The sequence below is a fragment of the Dermochelys coriacea genome, chromosome 1 (assembly GCF_009764565.3).
Source record: "Dermochelys coriacea isolate rDerCor1 chromosome 1, rDerCor1.pri.v4, whole genome shotgun sequence".
NCBI classification, from domain to species: Eukaryota; Metazoa; Chordata; order Testudines; family Dermochelyidae; genus Dermochelys; species Dermochelys coriacea.
Genome location: NC_050068.2, coordinates 115316216 through 115337049, shown reverse-complemented (window position 1 = coordinate 115337049; position 20834 = coordinate 115316216). Strand labels below are relative to the sequence as shown.

Here is a 20834-nt window from a genome sequence, read left to right as displayed (position 1 = left end):
TACTGATAATGAAGACAGCGTAATTCTAAGCAAGCTTTTGTCTCTGCTTAACGTACTTTTGAATTACTTATTCATAGATTCCTAAACCCAGAAAGGACCATTTGGATTATCTAGTTTGACCTTCTGTATAACCCGGGCCACAAAACTTCCTCAAAATAATTCCTAGGATACATCTTTTAGAAAAACTTCCAATCTTGATTTTAAAAATGTCAGTGATGGAGAATCCACCACAACCGTGATAAATTGTTCCCAGGGTTAATTATCCCCATCATTAAAAATTTATGCTTTATTTCCAGTCTGAATGTGTCTAGCTTCAGCTTCCAGCCATTGGATTGTGCTACACTTTTCTTTGCCAGATTGAAGAGCCCAGTGTTAAATATTTGTTCCCCATGTAGGTACTTCCAGACTGTAATCAAGTCACCCCTTAATCTTCTCTTTGTTAAGCTAAATAGATTGTGCTATTTGAGTCTACCATGAGAAGGCATGTCTTCTAATCCTTAAATCTTTCTCACGGCTCTTCTATGAACCCTCTCTAATTAATCAACATCCTTCTTGAATTGTGGGTATCAGAACTGGACACTATTCCAGCAGTGGTTTCACAAGTGCCAAATACAGAGGTAAAATAAATAACCTCTCTACTCCTACTCAAAAAACCTCTGTTTATATATCCAAGGATTGCCTTAGCTCTTTTGGCCAGAACATTACATCGGAAGGTCATGTTCAGCTGATTATCCCCCACAACCCCCAAATATTTTTGAGTCACCCACTAGTACTGACTTTTCAATGTGCCGGTGGGGGGGTGCTTGACCCCCCAGCTCTTACCAGGCCCCAACCTGCCCCGCCTCTTCCTGCCCCACTCCACCCCCACCCTGCCTCTTCCCATCCCATTCTGCCCCCTTCCTCGAGCATACCACATCCTCACTCCTGCCCCTTCCCCCCCCCCCAAACCTCCCATGTGCTGCGAAACAGCTGATTGCAGCAGGTGGGAGGCGCAGGGAGGGAGGGGTTGGTGCTGATCAGCAGGGCCCGCTAGCGGGCAGGAGGCGCTGGTGGGAGGTTCTGATAGGGCAACTGCTGGGCCACCATTTTTTCCCCATGGTTGCTCCAGCCCCGGAGCACCAACTGAATCGGCGCGTATGAGAGTCACTGCTTCTTAGATTAGTCCCCCATTCTATAAGTACAGCCTCCATTCTTTGTTCCTTGACACATGCACGTACGTTTAGCCATATTGCTTGCTTACACCCAGGTTTCCAAGCAATCCCAATCTCTCTGTATCAATGAATTGTCCTCTTCACTATTTACCACTCCACAATTTTTGTCATGTGCAAACTTTATCAGAGATGATTTTGTTTTCTTCCAGGTTATTGATAAAAACATTAAAATGTGTAGGGCCAAGAACCAATCTCTACAGGACCCAACTGGAAATGTACTGACATGACCGTTCCCCACTTACAGTTACATTTTGAGACCTATTAGTTAGTCAGTTCTTTTAATGTGTGCCATGTTAATTTTACATTGTTCTAGTTTTTTAATCAGAATGTCATGTGATACCAAGTCAAACGCCTAACAGAAGTCTAAGTATTTTACATCAACACTATTGCCTTTATCAACCAAACTTGTAATCTCATCAAAAAAAGATGTCAAGTTAGTTTGACAGGAACTGTTTTCATAAACCAATGTTGATTTGCATTAAATCAGTGAGCTCTTCATCCAGCTCTTTTAAAACTCTTGGATGCGTGTTATCTGGACCTGCTAATTTAAAAATGTCTGACTTTAGTAGCTTCTGTTTAACATCCTCCAGAGATGCTAGTGGAATGGAAGGAGTATTATCATCATATGATGAGACTACATCATTTGTTTTTCTCCAAATACAGAACAGAAATATTTATTGAACACTTTTTTGCCTTTTCTATATTATTATTGATAATTCTCCTAATACCATCTAGTAGTGGACCAATACCATTGTCAGGATTCTTTTTGTTCCTAAAATATTTAAAAGCTCATTCTTATTGTCCTTAACTCTGCTAGCCATAGATTTCTCCTTGTGTCCCTTTCCCGTTTTTTACAGTTCCTAACTTCTGATTTATATTCATTACTATCAACTTTCTTCTTTCTTCCATTTGTTATATATTATTTTTATAGCTGTCTAAAAGTGAATTCAAATATTTGAACAAATAGCATGTCCTTTACATCACTGGGGTGATTTTCATAAGATCTGTAATGTATTGTAATGTACAAAATTCAAATACTGTAACAGTGTTAAAATTCCGTGGGGTTTGACTAAATTCCCTTTTGTTGGTTTCAAGCTGTACCTTTGTCCTCCCTTTGGGCCTAGATGTTGCAGTTCATGTGGTATGCAAAGTCATCAATTGTTCTGAAGCCCACTTCTCTCTCTCTCTCTCTCTCTCTCTCTCTCTCTCTCTCTCTCTCTAAAACACTCACACAAAATATATTAGTGAATGCTATACTTCATAAAATGACTCTCTTCATATTGTCCTGTAGCTGGACTACTGACAACTGATCCACGTATCAGGGAAAGAAAGAAGCCTGGTCAGGAAGGAGCCCGCAGGAAGTTCACTTGGAAAAAACGCTAAGTCTAACTGGAGCAGATGTTATAAGTTTATGCATTACAACAGTTTCAAAACATCACCAACTGTATGATTTCTTTACAATCACTGTTGTGTAAATATATCTGGTAATTTTTTTGTTTCTAATTATTGTGGTTCTCCTCTTTTAAAAAATTAATTTCTTTTAAGTTGTAGTCACTTGTTAAAAAATTTTAAAAATTGCAAACTGTGAAGTTTTTTTTATCTGAACTATGAGTCTAAAATGAAGCTTTAAGGCCAAAATAATTACACCTCCCAGCTGCTGTGTAGACATACCCTTAATGATGGACATACCAGATGCTTACTTTGCCTGGGTGAGGAGCACATAACAGAGAGGACAGGAGTACTTGTGGCACCTTAGAGACTAACAAATTTATTTGAGCATAAGCTTTCGTGGGCTACAGCTTTAGCCCATGAAAGCTTATGTTCAAATAAATTTGTTAGTCTCTAAGGTGCCACAAGTACTCCTGTTCTTTTTGCAGATATAGACTAACTTGGCTGCTACTCTGAAACATAGCAGAGAGATGCCATATGTAGATTCTTTTCTAAGAGAATCCAGAGAGCTACTGAGTCTTCTCTGAAAATGTTCCTGATGGAGAGATCAATGCATCCCTCTTTACACCCCAGAATGCTTGGGGCAGAAACTTCTAAGCTCTAATCAAAAAGCATGCCTGCTAGCTCTTCTACTAGGGAAGTAAAAAGAGTTGCTCCTAAAAACCTATCTTCCTTGTCCAATAAAATCTCAGGGGATGGGAAGGAAAGAGCACTGAGCACACAAAAAGAAGAAATCTAAGCTTCTTTCACCAGGTCCTTCCTCTAGGAGCCACAAATCCTCTCGATCCTCATCTGAAAAGGGTAGTACAAAAGGGTCCTATTAGCATACAGACAGGTAGCAGTCACGATGCCTCTAAACCAACTTCTTGGTACTGCAAATGTTGCCCAGCACTAAGATCTCCAGTACTGTCAACTCTGGTACCAATGCTATCCTCCTGTCTGACTTCAGCACCAACTGATTCAGTACCGAAATCCTATATAGAGACCAAAGATCTTCTGATATCTACCAGATTTCTCACTATTTGCAGTAATAAAGGTACATCCTTCAGTACCGATGGCTGGTCCTACACTGATACTGAGCACCTCAGCGGTACTGACCAGAGGCAGCATATGCGCAGGCTGAGGCAGCATTAATCATTCTAGTCCTCCGGTTCAGAGGGCAGTAGTAAGGTTTCTCTAGTTTGTTCCCTGGGGTCTAAGTATTCAGGCCAGTAGACACTTGAGATGGAGTTGAGGGCTGAGTTTCACTACCCTGGACGTGAAAGCTCAAAGAGGGAGTGTACTCCCTATCTTCCCCCGTGGCCAACCTGTCCCATATACTTATGAACACCTGAATCTTTACTGGGCTGCATCAAGTTACAAGACCAATGTCTACATTCCAGTCTAGTGCTAGATCCCCTTCACCACCACCTCACAGGGGAGCTTTACAGCCAGCCCAATCCGCTCTTTCTGTCGGCTGAATAGACTGGTAACGGCTCTTATGAGGAATCACAGATAGAGGACCATATCATTCTGGCTCCCATATCATCTACTGATTGGGCTGTGACACTAGAGATTCCAGTGGAGGTGGTCCAGGAAAAATACAAAAGCTCCTAGACATCCTGCACATCTTTGTTCCTGGAGCTCTTGCAATGCCCATCACCAAAGGACATTTAGAGCCAGCTAAATTGCTCTGGCAGATGCATGCTGCTTTGGCACCAACATCAAAAGGGGCAGATCATCACTATCAAGTGCCTTCCTCGGGCAACTTTATACGCACCTCACTAGTTGTCACTAATTGGGAAGTCTTAGCAAAGTCAACAAAAATCAACACAGACAAGGAGCCCAAGAAATTAAATATAAGAAACGAATTATCTCTGAAACTTTACACCTTCCAGCGGTGAGAAACACAACTGCAGCTTTCTTCAGCAGGGATTTTACATATCAACATGTGTGGTCAATCAGGAAGGATACACTCCTCCAGATCTTCCACCAGTGGGGATACACAGTTATAGATTTATTTGCAACCAGCCTGAACAACAGAAATTTTATTCCAGGTTGGTCTGCAGCCTGGGTTCCATTACAGATGTCGTCTTTCTCCCCAGTCCACTCTACCTCCAATATGCATTCCCACCAGCTAAGCTCATCCCAAGACTCCTGAAAAGGGATAAGGCGGACAATTCCAATGGCACCAGGTTGGCTAAGATAGTACTGGTTCACAGACCTACATCAGCTGTCCATATGGTCACTAATTCTTTGCCGCTAGTCAAGGTTCTGCTCAGAACCAGGGTAAGTCTGTATCCCAACCTCCAATCTTTCCACCTCGCTGAACAGATGATCTCTGTTGAATACTCACGAAAGGTCATGCTTCCAAAATGTGTAAGCCATCTTAGTGAGCAGCAGAAAACAATACACTAGAGCTGCATGTGTAGCAAAGTGGAAGAGAGTCTTCAATCTGGGCATCATCTCAAACACTTAACACAAGATATACAGTGATACAATTAAACAAAGGGAGGCAGCTTTTATGTCCTCAACTCAGCACACAAAAAAAGTAGGGACACATGCTACTTATTGGTATTGCTGGCAAAAGTCCACCTTGAGTGCATTGAGTGCCCACACACCTGCAGTGCACCACACATGTTGAATAATTGTTACTGTACAAGTAAGTAACTTTTTTGTGTTTATTTTCCCCCCCTATTTCTATGGTGTTTGGAGCACCACCACTACAAACTTCTGGGCCCTGGAAATCGTAGGGATGGAATATTACCTCCAATTCCAAACCTTCCCCAACCATCACCCACCTTCCCTGTCTCTTTTCAGAGATCCCTCTCAAAAGAACATGCAACATCAGGAAGAGCAGCCACTTCTAAATCTCAGCTCAGTAGAAGAAGTACCTCAAGAGCATAGGGGAAAGGAATTTTACTCTCATTACTTAATTCCCAAAAAGTAAGGGGGATGGCACTGCCCTATTCAGGACCTTAAACAGTTGAACGCCTTCATTCACAAGCTCATTTATATGATGGTGACTTCAGCCTTGATAACGTCAACCCTAGATCCACATGACTGGTACATAGTTCATGATATTGGTTCCATCAGACGTCAAGAATTATAACATTCAAAAACCAGTTGGAGAACACTTCAATCTCTCTGGTCACTCGATTACAGACCTAAGAGTGGCTATCCTTCAACAAAAAAGCTTCAAAAACAGACTCCAACGAGAGACTGCTGAATTGGAATTAATTTGCAAACTGGATACAATTAACTTGGGCTTGAATAGAGACTGGGAATGGATGAGTCATTACACAAAGTAAAACTATTTCCCCATGTTATTTCTTCCCCCCCACCACACCCCCCACCGTTCCTCAGATATTCTTGTTAACTGCTGGAAATAGCCTACCTTGCTTGTCACCATGAAAGGTTTTCCTCCCCCCCCCCCCCCCCCCCGGTGATGGCTTATCTTACGAGATCACTCTCCTACAGTGTGTATGATAAACCCATTGTTTCATGTTCTCTGTGTGTGTATATCAATCTCCCCTCTGTATTTTCCACCAAATGCATCCGATGAAGTGAGCTGTAGCTCACGAAAGCTTATGCTCTAATAAATTTGTTAGTCTCTAAGGTGCCACAAGTACTCCTTTTCTTTTTGGTTCCATATAGTAATTCACTTTTCCCACAGAAGGTATCTGAGATTTCAGGTGGGCAGTTATGGCTAACATGCGGCCTATTGACAGCACCAATGGTATTCACAAAATACCTAGCAGTAGAGGTGACTTACATCAGGAAATTAGTCCAGGCTTATCTTTACTTAAACAACTGTCATATTTGCAAGAAGTCACATCAATAGGTAACTAACTCCATACACTATAGACTTTTGCAACCTTTCACATTTCTAGGTATAAGAGTAAACAAAGAAGTCAATATTAATTGCAACTCAAAGGGTTGAGTACATAGGGGTGGATTTGGAGCACCAATGGCCCAGCTGTCACAAGAGAGATTCCTAAACATACTAGACTTGTCCTCCCACCTACAAGTTCATCTCAAGACATGGGCAAGGACTTGTCTCAGACTTTAGGACAAATGGCCTCTTGTACATATATAACTCAGCATGCAAGACTTCACCTTTGTTGCATGCAAGAGTAGTCTGTATATCTATTAGGGACCAGACCAGTTAGGAACAGCTGCTGGCCTGCTCCCTGACTAACTGTTCTGCTAGGCAACCAATGAGCCCAGCTGCACTGCCTTAGAACTCTTGAGTGGCTGCTGGTTTAGCAATCCAGCTGATAAGCCTGGCTGAGAGGTTCAGCAGCTGTCACTGTTTGACATATACCATGCCTGCAGCTGCACTTGCCCTTGTTCCAGTCCCTGCTCCCCTGTGACTTCTGGCTTTGACCCCCGGGTCTCCCTCTGGCTTATAACTCTAGTTGATCCTCTGATTCTGGCATTTAGCTTCTGTTTCTCTGGTATTGATCCTTATCAGCAGGATTGCTAAACCAGCAGCCACTCAGAGTGCTAAGGTAGTGCAGCTGGGCTCATTGGTTGCCTCTGGCTTACAACTCTGATTTATGCTCCCTCCCCCGGGTCTGGCATTTAGCTTCTGTCTCTCCGGAACTGACCCTCAGCTTATTTCCTGGACTCTGCGCACAGAGGATGCACCACTAGACCTGACCACCCACGGCCTGGTCAGCAACAATATCAGCCAAGCAGGAATCACCTGGCTCCGATGATGCACATTTCCCCTGTGCAAGTCCAGTCATCATAAGTAAGCTGTGGAAAGGTCCCCTTAAAGTTGGTGAGGGACTATGCTGCTCACTACCATTGCCATGAAGGGCATTGATAACAGGTGCCTCCACGCTGGGTTGGACAACCTTCAGACTCAGGGCTCAGGAACTCCTTAGGAGGCCTACCTTCATGTAAATGACTTGGAGCTGACGACCATTCATCTGATGTGCAGTTTTCCTCCCTGTTCTGAAAGGGCTGACAGATCAACTCATGACAGGCAACACTACAGCTATGTTTTATATAAACAAGGGGAAGGAAGATCCACTTCTCTGTGTCAGGAAGCTGTGCACCTATAGAACTTTTGTACCTGCCATTGAATTACTCCAAGAGGAGTATACCTAACAGGGTTACAAAATATGCTGGCAGATCACCTCAGCAGACAATTTACAAGTGACCACAAGTGGTTAGGAAATGACACTATTATCCATATCATATATTCATTAGTGGGATTGTCCAAACATAGATCTCTTTGCCACCATAGAAAACAAGAAAGGTTTTACTCCAGAGGACAGAGTCTGGGATCCCTATCTGATTCCCTGCCCTAATGAATGCTTACCTGCCAGTTCCATTGATCTCAAGAATACTCAGGAAGCTCCAGCATGGTCAAGGCAGTTTGGACACTCAGAGCTGAAGAAGGTCTCTTTTCAACCTCCAATTCAAATGTGTTTCTGGTCAGGATGTCATATCTCCTGCATGTCTCCTGGCACTTCCATGGTGTGGATCCTGGTCATACTTAAGTGCTTTGTTGCACTTAGCAGCAGCAGAGAGGAAATGTTCAGCAGAAGCAAAAAACATTATTTGCAGTAGAAAGGACTCTACCAGGTTTATTTACTGTGCCAAGTGGAAGAGATTTACTGGGCACAACAAAACCGGTTATCTTTTGTGTCTAACTTAGATACCAGGCATACTGGAGTACATTCTGTCATTAAAAAACTGGGGACTTTCACTGCAAGTCCACCTAGCAGTCAGCTCAGATTTCCACTCTTCAAGCCAAGGATAGTCCACATTTTCATGTCCTGTGGTAGCTAGGTTTTTGAAAAGCCTAATGCAGGTGTATCACCCAGTCCGAGAACTTCCCCTTCCTTGGGATCTAAATATTGCACTGATGGGGATTAGGGGCCACTAGCTACATCTTCTGTTTCATCTTCCCATCAGAACAGCCTTTCTGATAGCAGTAACATCAGTTAGGACGATGGAAGAGCTGTAAGCTCTCATGGCGGGATCCCCATGTACAGTTTTTCATAAAGACAGGGTAAGGTGTCCTTGAAACCTCACCTAAATTTTTAACGGAAGGTAATCTGTCTTCAATCTAAACCGAGTTCTACATCTACCTGTGTTTTTTTCCCCCCAAAGCCGTACTCTAGCAAAGGTGAGATACTCTGAGTTGGCCCCTTGTGGGTTTGTCCTTGACCTAGTTTGCATGTCTCATTTATAAAGTTGCAAATTCTTTGTCAGCACTTTTCCTTTGCAAGTGTGTTAATTTGTAAGTGTAGACTATGTCTACACTATGGCTTATGTCGGCAGAATTTACATCACTCGGGTGTGACTAAATGACCCACCTGTGCAACATAAGTTACACCAACATAAGCGCCAGAGTGGACAGTGCTAGGTCAGTGGGGGAACTTCTCCTGCTGACATAGCTTCTGCAACTTGCGGAGGTGGTTTTATTTTGCTCTCCCATTGGCATAGAGTGTCTTCACCAGACCTTCTGCAGCAGCATAGCTGCAGCTTTGTACGTGTAGACATGCCCTGAGAATCTTTATCTAAAGTCTCCCCATGTTTTGTGATGATTTGTAAACTATTTTAATTAGTTCACAATGCTATGAAAGATCACTTGAATCATTTATTCGGTCCAACACCAATAGAATATAACAGTGAATAGAATAGTAGGACAAAACAGCTGCACGTACAGTACCTTTATCTCAACACCTGGTGATTTCTTTATTTCATTTGTGAGTTCAGGATCACTTGTATGTATGAAGCTGCCTGTGTAACTAGGTATTAGTTAACCATGCCTTTGAGTCAAGTAGTCATTCAAGCATCATCCCTATTCAATAAATCACTTAAGTATGTGTTTAACAATACTACATACTTAAGTCCCATTGACTTTAAATGAGGGTGCCAGTTGAATATGTTATAGGATGGGGTGGGGGGGAGAACAAAGATAATCCAATTCAAATAGATATAGCAAAAATTAATCAATTTAACCATATTAATAAGAACGGCCAAACTGGGTCAGACCAAAGGTCTATCTAGCCAGTATCCTGTGTACCGACAGTGATCAATGCCAGATGCCCCAGAGGAAATGAACAGAACAGGTAATCATCAAGTGATCAATTCCCTGTCGCCCATTCCCAGCTTCTGGCAAACAGAGGCTAGGGACACCATCCCTGCCCATCCTGGCTAATAGCCATTGATGGACCTATTCTCCACAAATTTATCTAGTTCTTCTTTGACCTCTGTTATAGTCTTGGCCTTCACAGCATCCTCTGGCAAGGAGTTTCACAGGTTGACTGCGTTGTGTAAAAAAATACTTCCTTTGTTTGTTTGTTTTAAACCTGCTGCCTGTTAATTTCATTTGGTGGCCCCTAATTCTTGTGTTATGAAAAGGAGTAAATAACACTTCCTTATCTACTTTCTCCACACCAGTCATGATTTTATAGACCTCAATCTTATCCCCCCTTAGTCATCTCTTTTCCAAACTGAAAAGTCCCAGTCTTATTAATCTCTCCTCATACAGCAGCCATTCCATGCCCCTAATCATTTTTGTTGCCCTTTTCTGAACCTTTTCCAATTCCAATATATCTTTTTTGAGATAAGTCGACCACATCTGCACACAGTATTCAAGATGTGGGTGTACCATGGATTTATATAGAGGCAATATGATATTTTCTGTCTTATTTTCTATCCCTTTCTTAATGATTCTCAACGTTCTGTTTGCTTTTTTGACTGCCACTGCACATTGAGTGGATATTTTCAGAGAAATATCCACAATGACTCCAGGGTCTCTTTCTTGAGTGGTGACAGCTAATTTAGACCCCATCATTTTATATGTATAGTTGGGATTATGTTTTCCAATGTGCATTACTTTACATTTATCAACATTGAATTTCTTCTGCCATTTTGTTGCCCAGTCATCCCGTTTTGAGAGATCCTTTTGTAGCTCTTCGCAGTCTGCCTGGGACTTAACTATCTTGAGTAGTTTTGTATCATCTGCAAATTTTGCCACCTCACTGTTTTACCCCTTTTTCCAGATCATTTGTGAATATGTTGAATAGAACTGGTCCCAAAACAGACCACGGGGGGGCACCATTATTTACCTCTCTCTAGTCTTAAAACTGACCATTTGTTCCTACCATTTGTTTCCTATCTTTTAACCAGTTACCAATACATTAGCCTTTCTGAGTGTATAGATCTAAGATTAACCAGTTGAGCTCAATAATAAATGGGACATATTTAGTCAAAATCAGAAACTAGTGAATGGACAAAATATCGTATTGAACTGCACAAATTCTTTTTTCTTAGATTTTGCGATCTGAAAAATAGGAAAGAAAGCCTCAGGATTCAAAAATCAGCAAAAAACAAACAAAACAGGAATTGGTCAGTCTGATTTAATTGTTATCCTTATAGATCTAGGAATATCCCTAAAAGTTGATGTATGCATTGCATTCAGTTGCTTCATAGAAACTTGTTAGAGCTCTAAACTATATCTGCTATTGGAGTGGAAAAAGTTTGAAAAACAAAAATATTAGGTAGTATAAATATACAATAAAGAGAATAATAGTTTGTGTTTTTATTTGTACTAGGTCACTCTAAACAACTCACATCTCCCATTTGTGCCAAAACGTTGGAGTTTTGTGATCAAACTCATTCAATTAAGAAAGAACGTTACATCACTATGCTGAGTCTAGTTCCTGGAATTGAAATGAGGTTTCTTGGTCTAATATCTGGATCAAAATAAATCCAACCACAATTCAGTCAGAATTTTCTATGGTCCTGAACCTCAGAAATGCTAAGCACTCAATTGCTATTGACTTGAGTGGAAATTGTAGGTGTAGGTCTGTTGTAAGCCTGAATCCGAAGCCCCTGCTGACCCTGAGCAAGCCACTTGACCTCTATATGCTAGTCAACTCTACTGAAAAAACAAAACACAAAAAATGAAGAGGAAACCCTAAGATCTTATTGCAAACCAAGGGCTTGATTCTGCTTCCACCACTATCAATGGCTAAGCACTTGTCTTCAGTGAAAATAGGATCTGCCAGATGACACACATGGAGGTTAGTTTTCTGAATAAATTTCCAGGAAAGCAGTGTCTGTTGGGACCATGCCTGTGTGTACTCATAACCCCTCACTTGAGGACATAAAGGGCAGAGCAATGCCAGATGCCTCTCAGTTCCCCAGGGTCTCTTACCACCCATAGTAGTGAGACTGCACTCAGCAGTGTTCACCTACTACCCTGTCATTCCCTTCATTGAATCAGTTTGTAAATATTTGTAAATACTAGAAATAAGTTTCGTTTAAAAAAATCATTTCTTTTGTGTACTATTTGGCACCGAGGTGCCTTCCCGCCTAATCGCCAAACCTAAATCCTCCAACTTCAAGCTACGCCCGTCGTATGATGGACTTATTTCAACCAACAGTCATCTTTTTCTCAGTGAGAGCCATGTCACATACTATTGCTTTGTATACCAGCCCTTCTCCACCACAACTTTCTGCCCCGGAGATACTTTGCTAAAGCTCTACCGACTGGAGCACTCCATGAGGGAAGCATCAGATTCCAAAAGATATTTCTGATTCCAAAAAGGGACTCTCTTCCCAGTGATACCATTCCTTCAGCCCTCCTGCAGGAGGGGCCTCTTCTGTTGCTGGTACTGAGAAGAGGCCAGCAACTTCTTTAGGCCGCTGTCCTTATGCCTCCAAACTGAATTTGGCCTTGACTGGGAGTTCAGTGCCAAGGACTGGTGTTGCCTCCACACACTGAGGCAGGGAAAATCTAAGCTATGCTCTAAGGGTGATTCATGGCACCAGTCCTCTTCCCCAAAACTAGAAAGAACAAAAGTTTTAAAGAGAGCCACAGGCCTTCCGATTCTTTTAAACCACAGGTCCTGAAGCCTGATCACTGTGGGCAGGCCAGTGGGACTGATTCTTTGGCTCACCTGCTCTGTGTGGAACTAAGTCCCCTCTGGCATCAAAGGACCACATCTCATGAGGGACAGCTGAGGGGAGAAATGGGTAGCTTACGTTTTCTGTGGTTCTTAGATGAAGTACCTCAGGAGTTCAGAGGGAAGGTTTCTATTGTCACTACTCCCTTATTCCCAAAAGAAAAGGGGAAATGTATCCTATCCTTGACCACAGGGAACTAAACAAATTTATACACTGACTCAAATGGAGGCAGGGGATGATAGACACTAGCCTCCATCATCTGCTCACAGAAGATCAAGGATTAGTCCATGGCTCTTGACCTTCAGGAAGCTTATTTTCACTTTTAGCAATTCATTCAGCCACAAAAAATATTTCCAGTTTATAGTGGGACACTACCAAATACAGGATGCTGCCTTTCTGCCTCTCTAAAGCCTCAAATATATTCACAAAATGCTTAGCAATAGTGGCGGCACATCACACTTGGATGAATGGCTTTTGAGACGGAAATCCACAAAGGAAGTTTCCAGTGTGCTGTCTACAGTTCTCAAATTATTCCATGCCTTAATGCTAAGAGTCAATCATCGCCTTACTTCAACCCAGTCTGGAGGATTTATAGGGGCTCTTCTAATTTCAAATCAGCAAAGGCATACCTTCCTCTAGACAGGTTTCAGACAATCATATTCCTGGTCTCCATAGTCAAGGAGAACCCAGCAACGATAGCAAGAAAATACCTCAAACTATTACATCACATGGTATTGTGACACCTCTTGCAAGACTTCACCTCTGCCTTCTCCAAGGCTGACCGAGGTCTGTTTACCAGCCCACCAAACCATGTGGCCACTCATCTCATGAAACCAAATCCTATTTTATCCTCCCTAGACTGGTGGACAAATCCCCAGATGGTCTACCAAGGGGTAACATTCTGTACCCCTACCCCCATGGTGATACTACTTATAGCTGCCTTCATGGCAAGTTGGGGAGCTAACGGAAGCCACCTAAAGACTCAGTGCATACGGTTTCTTCAAAGAGTCTGAAGATCTTTGTATTTTTCCCCTTCTTCCTGATGGTCAGATAGCCCTTTACCGGGTCAGACATTGACTCTAAGACCTGATCTGTCCATACAGTTCCCCAGTCTACCAGAACTGATGACAGGTTTTCCATTCAGATCCCACATCTTTACATCTGACTGCTTGGAAGTTGGCTGGCTGAGCACAATGGACAGGGATTGTTCCACAGAGATCTCAGAAATCCTTATACAGAGAAGGAAGCCCTCTCCAAGATCAATCTATGCATCACAGTGGAAGACATTTTCCAGAGGGGCTTCCAACAAGGTCTCACCCCATTTCAAGCTTCTATTCCTAAAATTCTGGATTAAATATTCCAGTTCAAGATATCAGGCCACACCACTAGCTCTGTCTGGGTCCATTTGGTTGCCATTTCAGCATGTTGCACACACCCCTTCAAACTTATGCAGGGTTCTCTTATTCCACACTGAAAAAGATTCTAAAAGGACTGGTTCATGCTTGTTTTCCAATTTGGGAGCCTCCCTTTTCCCCTTAATATTTTTCTTACAGACCTCTCTTCTCCCCATCCCCATCTTTCCCTCCCCGTCCCACAAACACTTACCCATGTGCTCTCTGCACCACCTCATACTCAAAACCACCTTTCTGGTAGCTGTCTCCTCAGCTAGGAGGGTTAGTAAAATTCAAGCACTAATTGCAGACTCTTTTTATACTGTCTGCCATAGAGATAAGAAGTGCTTAACTTGCAATGAAAGAGATGCCGGGGCTCAAGCAATTTTTTTTTTTTTTACATTCCTAACTGATGTAACAACCCCATAAGTGCCAGGACTCTGAACTGCCAAGCCTAGAGGTGCCAGACTCAGCCCTGACAAGTTCTGGCACAAATTAACCACTGGAGATAAGGTAGTGCTGAGGTGCAAAGCTAAGTTTCTTACCAAGGTGGTGTCTGATTTTCATTTAAATCAAACCATCAACCCGTACATTTTCTTCCCCAAACTCCACTCAAATCTGGGAAAATCTAAGCACCATACTTTGGCTCAAGACCCCTTCATTAGTTTTAGACAGGATAAACCCATTCAGGAAATTTATTTGTGGCATTGGGGAAGGCTATGAAAGTCAGTTAATCTCTTCCCAGACCTGGCATATATGTGAGTGTTCAGTGGAGAAGAGGTTGGACACTACCGGGGAACGCTTCAAAGGGCTCAGGGACTGGGGTACACCTACTGTTAACCTGCAACGCAAAGGAAGAGCTGGCATTGCCCAGAGGAGAGTGTTTGAGTGGCTAACAGGCTGGTGATGTCAGGGAGCGGACACCCAGTTAAGCACATGCAATTCTCCCTTTTGCTGGAGGCAGGGGGGTAACAAGGTGTGTCTCAGTCCTCAGCTCCCTGAGACCCATCACCCACACCCTCCATCTTTGCTTCTTTGGAATCCATGTCTCCTGGGATTCTGAATTGGTGAAGGAACAAGAATGTTTGTGCCTGCTCTGCCCTTGAAGCCCTTGAGGGGCTGTGAGGACAAGTTGGCCACAGGCATGGCCCCAATGGACACTGCTATTCAAAAGATTCCAGTTCCGTATGTATGAGGCACATGCACACAGAGAGTGGGATCCATGCAGACACAAACCTCTCAAAGAGCCACAGTTACTGACTGGTAAGTAACTATTGTTTTTCCATCAGTACAGATACACATAGGTAATGAGTAAGGCTATGATTTGCTCATAGAGGTCATGGATTCCATTACTTTAACAGATATCCGCAACTGCTTTCGGCTTTGGCTTCTGCCCTGCTCCAGCTTCAGCCCCACTGTGACCAGACCCTGATTTTGTACATTTTTACCATGACTTCTCCCTGAATTTTGCCTAATTTTACTGTGACAAAATCATATCCATAGTAATGAGGAAACCTCCTTCACTTCAGATAAAGGCCTATTTACTCAGTTTATGTAACTCAACATTAAACTTTCCCACTGTATCCAATCCCTCTCCTTCAAATCCATGGAGCCAGTGTTACTTCCTCTGCTTGTTTTTTCCTTGCTGAACTGAAATCACAGAGTGAAAATATTTTAAACTAATGGGAAAAAAGAGGAGTTTTAATTCAGGAAAGCATCCTTATTCAGGAAAGGTGCTTCAGCAGATGCTTAAATTTAAGAATATGCCTGATGGTTTTCCTGACTCTGGGCCTAAAAGTATAAATGTGCTTGGCATGCCCTCTGCTTAACAATGTATTGGTAACAAATAGCCTTTTCCAACCCTTCCTGAGTGGATCCCCCAGAAGGTGGGGGGGCGGGGGGGGGGGGTAACAGATGTTGACACAGCAAATATTAGCTTTACTTCAAGACAAAATGAAAGTTCATTAGAGTCCAGTTCCAGTAACTTTCACATTTCTTTGTAGGGAAGTACTGATTCCTAATGCAGAACTGTATGAGGATGAGACATTTTCTGCTCTCCATTAGTACCACTCTTTTGCCACAAGATGGAGCAGTTTACAACCTAATGAAACCAAGGGTATTTCCAAAAGGAATGTTTAAGTTTTCAGGAAGGAAATAATGATGAATTTTCCACTTACTGAAAGTACAATGAAAGATGAATGCAAACATAAACATCTCTTGAAGATATTAATGGATTCATTCAGGTTTTTTTCTAAGGCTTTTTGGCCTGTAACTTTCCCTAATTGTTGAAATAATATTGTGCAATAAGACTAGTTTTCAGCAGACTTATTTCCATTTATAAATAATTTCTTTAAAGGTTCCTGAACCCATGAAATCACTTTCTCTTCTGAGAGATATGTAAGTTGATGTTTGAAACCTGATGTTGGAGCAGTGGTACTGTAAGAATCACCCTAAAGTTAAAAGACGTAATCTCTTTTAAACTGAAAGACATCTAATATTAGCTTGCTGGTGAACGGACATGACCCCAATGCACCATTTCGAAAGAGCAGAGGGTTTTGTGAGGAGAGGATGAGTGTTGAACATATTTATTTTTACAAACGTGTCTTCCAAACCTGGGTAAAAGTCATTGCTGCATCTCCTCTAGACTAGTGTTACTTTTAAGTAGAAAAGGACATCTTCTAGGCTTCTGGGGAGAAGTGTGTAACACTAGAAAAACCAAGAATGTAGCAAAAGATCTACAAAGGTTTTTGCTTGCACCTGATTCTTATACACAAAAAGATTAATGTCTACTCTAATGATTTAAGACTGGTGTATAGCACCTGACATACCATTCTTGATTCAGGTTGCTACTCATACCAGCAAAGCCAATTTCATTCCAGGTTATTAAGTCTGACCCACTGTCCTAAACACATGTTGTTGTGCCTGAATATTGGGGGCTCAAAGTCCAGAATATGATCTCCCAGACCACACATGCTGTCATATACAGTAAAACAGTATATGTTAAGAATAGAAAATCTGAATTTCTATGAATTTTTTGCCTGAGTGTCACAAAAATAATACAAAAATGTAGTTTGCTCTGGATGTGTGTGTTACTGATAGCTTGATTGGTTGACGAAAATGAATGGGCCTGGTTCACAAATGTCTTAAGTGCCTAAAGCTAAAACCACAAAGGTACATAGGCATTGCAATACCTAACCCCAGGTGCCCTGCCAGCTGAGTCAGCCATCAAGGCTCCCCATACAATGCATGGGGAGAGTTAGGTGCCCAAGAAAGGGAATCTCAAATGTCAGCAAACTGAGCAGGGAGCCACCTAATCCAGGTAGGATTGAAATGCAGAGGAAAGAGCGGGGGTGGGAGGAGGTCCAGATCCTCAAAAGCATTTGGCACCTAATGATCTGGGCCTCTAGAGATCTGACTGACAGGTCAGAGGCAGACACTGATCTCTGCTCAGTATTCTAACCTATGAACTCTCTTCTGGCTTTAGGTGCCCAAGCCAGCTCAGCCCATGCTCAGACAGACAAAACCCAGCCCCATCTAGTATGGAGAGAGCCAGAGCCAGACATACCATTATAGTCAATAGCACAGTGATGAGGGCAGTCAACTGGGGTGCGGGAGACCCGTTTTCAAGTCCCTGCTCTAACTAATTTAGAGCAGGGATTTGGACCTACACCTTCCACTTCCCCCTGAGTGACCTAACCATTGGACTATTGGGTATTCCTGGGGGTTGTCTCTCTTTCACAAGGAAGCTGGTCTGGCTTAAGCACCTGAGTCCAGGATCTGGCCTGTCAGTCAGGCACCTAAGGTTCTGATCTATGAACTAAGGTTCTTAGTATCTATGAAACTATGATCAATGGGAGTTAGGGAGATCTGAGCCTAATTCCCATCCCTTTCCTCAGCATTTCACTCCTGACTAGCTTAGAGCTCCATGCTCAGTTTTCTGGCTTCTGAGAATCCCTAGGTGCCTAACTCACTGTTGAGAATTCCACTAAACAGCAGGGTCCATTGTGATTCTCGCCCATATGCAAGGATTTGCAAGTCCATTTGTGATTCTAGCCCATATGTCTAGTATGATAAAGAATGATTGAATCTGCTGCATTTTTGTGGAATATTTTGATTTTTATATAAACAGATTTGCAATGTTTGCTTTAAAAAATGGCAAAAACTTAATTCAGAATTTAGTGGTTCTATATCATGACAGACTTGCAAAACAAAGCTGAGTACTAATTTCCGGCAATTTAGCTAAGTAATAAGATGCATCAACTTTCTATCTCACTAGTGTAAGACTTTTAATGTTGCCCTAGGATGTGGAAGGTTCTGCAATTAAATCTGCACTTTTACCTGTACAGTTAATTTCTTTCATAAAATGCTCATGCATATAGAAATTAATCATTACAGAAAGTACTTATATAAGCACTTCTGAGGCATGGAAAGGAAACAAGTGGGACAATCAGTTTTCTCAGCACACAAAAAATGGTTTTCAAATCAGAACACAAGAACATAAGAATGGCCACACTGGTCAGAGCAATGGTCCATCTAGCCCAGTGTCCTGTCTTCCGACAAAGGCAATCAGGGCCGGCTCCAGGCCCCAGGGTTCCAAGCAGGTGCTGTTAGAAAGGGGCAGCAGTTCCTCTGGCTGCAGCAGCAAATCGGCGGCAGCTCCTCTGTCCCGCCCACCCAGGTGGCAAATCGACGGCAGCTTCTCCCTTTTGCCGTCTGCGGCGGCAGTTCTTTTCACTGCTTGGGGCGGCAAAAGCTGTAGAGCCGGCCCTGAAAGCAATGTATAGTGTTTCACTTACGATATTGTTTCAGATATCACCTTTTCATTCCATTCATGCTGACCTTTTTATCTATCATCTAAGTAGCTGGGTGCTATATATAAAATGAAAATTGCATTAATTCTACCTTAAAAAAGCTTCACAGATTGTGTGCAATCCTGAATGGGTTCAAGGTTTGGGGGTTGGCTGCTAAGAGGACATTGCCAGTCATTCTGCAGCTCTTTCACTGGGATATCTGCCTGTGCAAAGAGGTGAATTTTGCACTGTGTCCATGAAGTGGCAAGCCTTGGCCACATCCTGATCTCCACTGGTCAGGAATGACACAGCCAAGGCCCTCCACTCTTCCCATTGATGCCTATGAGTCTCACCTTTGAGATTTGATGGCACAGTCAGTTGATTGTAGCTGCTGTGATTTGGTATGGAGGGAAAGACTGTTACGAGGAGAAGTTAGTCTAAGGGCTTTGAAGCCAGAGCTAGCACTGTGAACTGAATCTGAAACTGATTAGAGATTCAGTGCAAAACGCAGAGTGTCTGAAGCAACCTCTCTTGTTCATTCTCCTTAGCAGAAGACCAGTTGCAATTTTTATATGCCCTTCATGCCAGTCGCAGATGGTGTTCATTGCTGTAAACTAGACTGGGAGTTTCAGAAACGCCTATGGCAATTAGGGTCATTGAAAGTCAGTGGGAGCTGATCGCTTAAATCCCCTTCAGCTTGTCTGCATAATGGAGTTATTCAGGAATAGCTATTTCCCATTAAATTCATACCCTATCCTATTCTGTAACTACTTTCATTAGTAGACAAGTCACGAGGCTCCTTTGAACATCTAGGCTTGAAATGACAAAAGCATGGATCCCTGTATCCAGATCTGTCTGTGAGGAAGGGGGTGCGCTCTTTGGGTGGTTGAAGAGGGAAGCTGTTCCTAGCCACTGTAACTATTAGATATCAATGGAGAGAAATCCAACACAACCCTGCCACTGTACACTATCTTGACGATTAGGGAAGATGTCCTCAGAAGCTAACCGCAACCACTTCCTCAAAATAAGTTTCCCTTCATAGTAGCATCGTCTCCACCTTGTCTGGATTTAGCTTGACCCAACCACTTTTTTGTTCAGCTCCTGCTCCCCGCCGCACGCTGGGACAGCTTAGAGACAATGTAGTCTGTATTTAAAGCACACTGCAAGTAGAGCTTTAGAATAACTGGTTTTTTTGGTTTGCTGGCAGTCCTGAAAAATCAAAGGGAAAAAAGACATTTTGGGTTAACCTAAAACAAAACATTTGAATTTTTTAGCAAACTGAAAAGTGAAAAAAAAAATCATTTTGGGTTGAGTAAAACATTTTGTTTAATTTTTGAGCTTTTAAAAATATTAAATAAAATTCAATAAATTTCTAATGAAAACTAATTCAGAATGGAAACATTTCATTTAGAAAATATCGAAACAAAAAGTTCAGATTTGTTTGGATTATTTAGGATTTGGGGTTTTTTTACCCAAATAATTTTGTCAAAATGAGTGCGTGAAATGTTTTAATTGACCCAAATCTGCATTTTTCAATGAAAAAAGTTTCAGTCAAAATTTTTTGCCTAACTCTAATAGTGAGTACTACTGACAACAAATAAATATGCAGTGTCATTGTAGCCATGTTGCTCCCAAGATATTGCAGAGATAAGGTGGGTAAGGTAAAATTTTTTATTGGAAAAGACAAACTTGTGAGCGTACACAGAGCTCTTCTCCAGGTGTAAGCTTGAGAGCTTTCCTCTCTCACCAGCAAAAGCTGGTCCAATAAAAGATATTACCTCACCTACTTTGTCTCTCTAACAGATAAACAGTAATGAATATAGATAGTGTGCATCATGGCCGAGTTAATATTCCTGAGGAAACGTTAACTTTTTGAATTTCCTAACTTTTGGGTGCTTGATATTGTAACTGTCTCATTATTATTCATTATTTATATTCTGGTACAACTTAGAGGCTCCCATTTGTGGCCCCATTTTGGCAGGTGTTTTACCAACACATAGACTGTCTCTGCCCACAAAAAGTCCTCACAGGCAAAACAGATGAAGGATATGGCAACATACAAACAAATGGTC

The 20834-nt window shown here is 42.2% G+C and overlaps 1 protein-coding gene across 2 annotated transcripts in view; it reads left to right on the top strand.

Moving 5' to 3' along the window:
- MRPS9 (mitochondrial ribosomal protein S9) overlaps nucleotides 1-2788 on the top strand; it is a 48491-nt gene extending 45703 nt beyond the window's left edge. The window contains exon 11 of one of the 2 annotated variants that reach the window (XM_038373163.2): nucleotides 2503-2788. In XM_038373163.2, coding sequence (XP_038229091.1) covers nucleotides 2503-2594 — 92 coding nt within the window. In that variant the 3' untranslated portion in view covers nucleotides 2595-2788. Of the gene's footprint in view, nucleotides 1-2456 lie in introns of both variants that reach the window. The other variant, XM_043512498.1, reaches the window with a different exon arrangement.
- Nucleotides 2789-20834: the final 18046 nt, after the last annotated feature.